At 30.4% G+C, this 6482-nt stretch overlaps 1 protein-coding gene across 1 annotated transcript; it reads right to left on the bottom strand.

Annotated features, from left to right (window-relative positions):
- Positions 1 to 745: 745 nt before the first annotated feature.
- On the bottom strand, positions 746 to 1681 carry LOC107139849 (olfactory receptor 6C75). The gene has a single exon (XM_015482690.1). The coding sequence runs from the start codon at positions 1679 to 1681 to the stop codon at positions 746 to 748; it is 936 nt and encodes a 311-aa protein (XP_015338176.1).
- Positions 1682 to 6482: the final 4801 nt, after the last annotated feature.

Below are 6482 nucleotides of genomic sequence, written 5' to 3'. Positions count from 1 at the left end.
AATATAAAAATCAGGACAGCCTCAAATTAAACAACAGAGAAACTCATTTCTTTTTTTCTTTTTTTGGTACTGGGAATTTGGTACTGGCCACTCTACCACTGAGCTATACCCCCAGTTCTTTTTATTTTGAGATAAAGTGTTGCTAAATTGTTTAGGCTGGACTTGAACTTGCAATCCTCCTGCTTTAGCCTCCCATGTAGCTGGGATTACAGCTGTGTACCATCTTGCCCAGCCAGAGATAATATTTGTGAAAACACATTTTATCTTAAATTTCTATTTAATGTATCCACACATTTTACTACATTTTATTGATAAATTCATTTAGAAAAGAATTTAGTTTAATAACATATTTTGATCACATCAAAAAGGAATTTTAGAGCAATTAAGATACAAATTTTATCCTTTTAATAAAAAATAAGTTTTATACTTAATTGTTGTTTTAGTAAACTTATTATTTTATAATAATCTATTTTGTGAGTAAATTCACAATCTATCTTCATTTGATATGAGAAACAGTAGGGATTATTGATTTACCTAAAATTTAATTACACAGGTACAAGATCTATATATTAACTTAAAATAGTTAAGAACCTGTTTTTAGGCTAACTGGAGCAAGAGGTTATATAAATATTTGATATACAAATATGCCTTATCAACGGAGTGAAATGAAGTATTTGAAATAATTTATGTATTTTTTCATTCAGTTTTGCCTCAAGAGGTCCATTTTCCCACATACTCACATTCGTTAATTTGCAGAAAATACCATCCTCTGGACCATGCTCTTGAAGGCCTGCTTTACTTGCTGATTTCTTAGTGTATATATGAAGGGGTTCAGGAGAGGAGCCACTGAAGTGTTGAGCACAGCTACTCCTTTGCTTAACGTCACCCTCTCCCTTGCAGAGGGCTTAATGTACATGAAGATGCAGCTGCCATAAGAGAGGGAGACAACTATCATGTGGGAGGAACAAGTGGAAAAGGCTTTTTTCCTTTGATTTGTAGAAGGAATTTTCAGAATTGTCCGGATGATATTTGTGTAGGAGAGAATAACTAATGTTAAGGTGACCATGAGTGTTACCACAGCTAAAAAGAACGCCATGAGTTCTAGAAAGTGAGTGTTTGTGCAAGAAAGCTGCAGAATTGGGGAAGAGTCACAGATAAAATGATCGATTATATTGGAGGCACAAAAATCCAACTGCAGCAAAAGGAGGATTGGTGGAAAGATGATCAGGAATCCCGCAAGCCATGAGCTAAAGACAAGAAGGATGCAGACTCTGCTGTTCATGATGGTCGTGTAATGAAGAGGTTTGCAGATGGCCACGTAGCGATCATAGGACATAGCAGCCAGGAGGTAAAATTCTGTCACTCCCAAGAAGATGAAAAAAAATAACTGAGCCACACAACCGTTGTAAGAAATGGTTCTGTCTCCTGTCACAATAGTGACAAGGAATCTGGGGATGCAGACAGAAGTGAATGAAATTTCTAGGAAGGAGAAGTTCCGAAGGAAGAAATACATGGGAGTCTGCAGATGAGGATCTGAAAGGGTGAGGATGATAATGATCAGGTTCCCAGTCACACTTAGCATGTAGGTAACAAGAAGAAACACGAAAAGTACAACCTGCCACTGTGGGTCGTTTGTCAGTCCAAGAAGAATAAAATCTGTTACTGCAGTGGAATTTCTCATTATTTTTTCTCTTTATCAAGGTGTCCTCTAGGTTAATTCTAAAGTAGGTGAAGAAATAAGAAATCCATTACCCTAATAAAGAAACAAGTAGAAAAAAATTTTTTTTTCTGTGTCTGGTTTATTTCACTTAGAATAACATCCTTCAAGATTATCCATGATGTCACAAATGCCAATGAGGCAGTATCTCCTTTATAAAGCTGAATAATATTCCATTGTGTATGTAGATGTATATACATATAAATAATTTTATGTATTATGCTATAGTTTATATATATATATATAAATATCTTCAAAGGGTACAGATTTGTGGAATAAATAGAACTACAGAATTAATATACAACATGAGTACTATAGTTAATATTATATTGTATCCTAAAAATTTGCATTGAGAGCAGACTTTAGGTGTTCTTGTGACAAAAAATATAGAGAAAGGTGATGGGTGGGGTAATTTGCTTGACTGTAGCAATCATTTCACTACATATATATATATATGCACATATATATATAATACATATATATATATATATATATATATATATATATATCCACACACATATATAACATGATTATACACCTTAAACATATACAAGAAAAAGGAAAACATGTAAACACACACAATTTTAAAACAACTGCTGCCTTTCGTTTCAGAGAAAAATAATTTTGTAGTACATTAATACAAAATACTTTTTAAAAACTCTGTTATTACAAATATTAATTATGCCTTTATTTCCTTCATTATATTCTCATAATTTTAGTATGAATCTCTGTCTTCTGAATATTTCAATATATTTTTTGAAAACAAGGAAAAAGATTAAAATCTTTAAAAAAAATACACTTGAGAACTCACTCCCAGTATAGCACAGTACTCTGGAGTGACTTTTTGATGTTACTTTCCTCTTTATTTAAAAATATTTTTACTTTAAAGGATGTCTTTCTCTTCCTCCATTCAAACCTTTACAAACTATGAAGATAACTCAGTCATCCAAAGCAATGTGTCCATGATAATCATATATGGAAATATCCGATATATAGGAGGATACTACCAGTCTAAGTTCAAAATTTTGTACTGCAAGACAACTACCAATCTGTTCAAATGGCCTCTGTTATATAAAGCAGTACTTAAATTTTCACCAATTTTACTTTTGTAAACTGGAGGCACTCCTATTTGTCTTATTTTCCAAACAATAAAGCACTTTCCCATATTACTTCTTCTGTTTTTGTGGATGATGAATGGGATAATTCAACATTCAAGGTAAGGTTTGAGGAGGCAAAAATTATTATTTTTTTGTTTTTGTTTTGCATCTCGTATCACTCTTGGTGTCACACAAAATTTGTTTGTTCATATTAAATGTTATTTAAATTCTTTAGTTATACTTTCATATAAGATCATTTTCAAAATTCTTAAGTATCCAAATTCTCTAAGTCTATATTTATCTTTTGCTTTCTATGTTTTCCACAGTTATTAGCGCTATAGAACAGAAAAACATTTCTTTAGGATTAGAGAACTAGTTTAATAGTTGAATCAATTTTACCCCAATTTTTATCTGTAAAAATATATTCCAACTTTTCATTATCTGCTCTCTTTGTTCTCATAGGATAGGCAGCTTTTTGTCTTCTACTTTTATATGATGGGTGTTGATCACTGTATATAAAATCCACATTGAACCAAAGTAAAATATGAAGTTTATATACTCTATCTTAAAAAGTATCAAGTAAATTATTTTGGATTTTGTTCAAATATTATTCCTAAATTTTCTGGCATTGACTATAGTACAAATGATTGTAACCTGATATCTAGACACACACACACACACACACACACATACACAGATCATATATTTCTATCAGTCACTAAATATTTATGCTATAGTGAACAAAAGTATTGCATGATGTTATTGACTTACAGCATTTTTAAAATTGTCTTTCACTTATATGTTTCATGGAATTTGTGTGGTTTCATTTTAATTATATGCAATGTATATAACGGAAATTGGTTGTATAAATAAAAGTGTATATTATTAAAGAAATATTATATTCTTCAAAAACATACTTAGTTTTGTGGTAAATAAGACTGCTTTAGTCAAACGACCTTCCTAATGACTTATTAATTTGTCTAAATATGCCTACTTTGGAATTGTTCAAGAACTTTTCAATCTGCTCTTCCTCTGTCATCTTATAATTGTAACCAGATACTCAAAACGTTAATTAAAGAACAATTACAAGAGCTTCTCTACAGTGTTCACAAGAATGGCACACATTAATCTTTTTGCATACTGTACCCAAATATACTAAGGATGGAAGGTCCCAGGTTATCCTACCTATGTCTCTTAAACAAGTATTATCTTGATACTTGAAATAAGTTAGGTTGAAGTGAAGGCTAATTGTAGTGTCTTCCCAAGCCTAATGGACAAGATGATATAACCTATTGTACAGAAGCAATGTTATTCAGGTGAGCCCTAATTTTATCTTCTTTATTTACAGTGGGCTCAAGGGAATTAGTTGAATGAATAAACAAAAGGCACCGTGGAGACTGGTGTTCTCAGGACACGAAGTGCTAAACAGTAGTCCAAATTAGTATTTAATTTCAAATGAAATACATTGGTGATAGTGGTCTGAAATCAAAGTTCAGGAAGGCTTAGAACAATTTCCGTTTTCTTCATAATCTATGATTTCACAAGGAGAAGAAACAAAAGAATAGATCAATAGAGATTAACACTCTAGAAGCATACAAAACTGTGAAAGCATGAGTTTTTCTATTTTAGAGAAAAATTAAGAATTCATTGTGATGGTTTAGAATGGCCTAAAGCAATCTCCATTATTCTACATCACAAAAGATATAAGGTTACCTTTTAAGGTTTTACAGTTTCTCTGACTGATAACATAGAAAATCTGGTCATGGTTATCATTACTACCATTTATTCATTTATTAATTATTTTGGCATATTTATTATGAGGTGAATTCAAACTTAGTTTTTATTTTTTCACTCTTACTGAGTGAGAATTTTATATTGTTTAAAAATCTCATAGTGACTTATCCAAGTCCATCGCAAACAATATTCCTTCACAGTTTATCTTATTACACACTGGTTTGAACTAAAAAGACTCCATTCACATCATCATTTTTATAGTTTTATTTAGTTGATGCTTATCAGGTATCCATGTATATAAATATTTAAAATTCAATCAAAATTTGGATAGATCATTGTTTCTTTGATAGAGATGAAATTATTTAATACATAAAATTGCTATGATAAAGAAAAAAAGCTAAGAAATACAGAGTATATGCATAAGAAAGAAACTATCAAAAAGAACACCTGTATTAAACTCATGTATGTCACAGAAATTTATCAATAATCAGAATCAATACTTGAGTAATATGCTTTAAGCATGCACATGTTTAATTAAAAATATCATTGGAAAAATAATTATATGTGTTTGTCTGTAGGCCAGAATCATTTAAAACTATTCTTTATACAATACCTGTAATTAAATGAAGACAAGTGGAAATGGTCTTAATCTATAGAACTGATTTCATGTTAACTTGATATCTGCAAAATCCCTGTTTCCAAAGAAGGTCATCTTCAGTTTCCAGGTGGACCTGAATTGTTGAAATGCATTACAAAACCAGTACAGTATTGAAAACCCAGGCATAGAATAACAATTTAAAACCATGACATACCTCTCACAAATGTAACAATTTATGTGGTTTCACAAAATTTAGCAGATCTTTCATTTATATCAGTATTTTCCATAATGGTTTATAGACACATACATAAGTCTGACAGAACATAACTGATTAAACCTTAAGTATACAATTTAATCAAGAAGTAAATGAATATTTTAATATAGCTTTTTAAAATAATGCCATTGAATACTGAAGACTGCCTTAAACTTATTATTTAAGAGTTTACTAATGATAAGACCTTATCTTAACTTTAGTTCATTTTGAAATTCAAGACTGAAATCATATTTTTCCCAAGTGAATGAAGGGATACTATTTATCAGTTGCCGATATGCAAAGTAAAGGAAAGATAATATATGAATATGTAGTTTTGGTCTTTGTTTTACAATACCCAGAAGAAAAATTATTAAAACAAATATGGTTACAACTATGAATAGGAAAGAAAAGTAAAATATTATGGATGGATTTTGTCTACAGCATATTAACTAATTCTTTTCTTATTTGTATTTGTAACTTTCTTTTAGGTTCATTTGGGTGATCTCCAGTTTATAGCAATTCTGAATAAAGATTCTATGCATATTAACAGAGATGTGTTTGTAACAAATGTAAATTTTCACTTTACTTGGTTACAATAACTAGAAGTGGGATTGTAGAGATTTGTTGTTGTTATGTGTATATTTAATATCACAAGAAATGTCAAATTCTACCATTATTTTCCCTATCTGCCATGTGTGAGTCTCTCTTGCTCCACCTCCTCTTGAGTATTTCATTTTCAAGTTTTGATTTTTAAATATTAGTCATTTTATTAGCTAGAGGATTCCATTGACTTTAATTTAGTTTACCTAGAAACCGGTGATATTGAAGATCTTTTACTACACTTAGTTGCCATTTGTATATTGCCTTTGGTAAAGTCATGTATTTAGATATTTGGCCATGTAAAAAATGTGTTTCTTTTTTGTTGTGTTTTGACACTTCTTTACATATTCTGGATATACATATTTTTATTTGTTTGAATTACATATAGAATATAAAATATATAAAAAAATATAAATATATAACTATTTTTTCCTTAGCCAGTTAATTTGCTTGGTGGTTGTGGGACCTACAACTCCTTGAGTA

This window comes from Marmota marmota, unplaced genomic scaffold (genome assembly GCF_001458135.2).
Source record: "Marmota marmota marmota unplaced genomic scaffold, marMar, whole genome shotgun sequence".
In the NCBI taxonomy this organism is placed as follows: Eukaryota; Metazoa; Chordata; class Mammalia; order Rodentia; family Sciuridae; genus Marmota; species Marmota marmota.
This window is presented reverse-complemented; position numbering and strand designations above follow the sequence as displayed.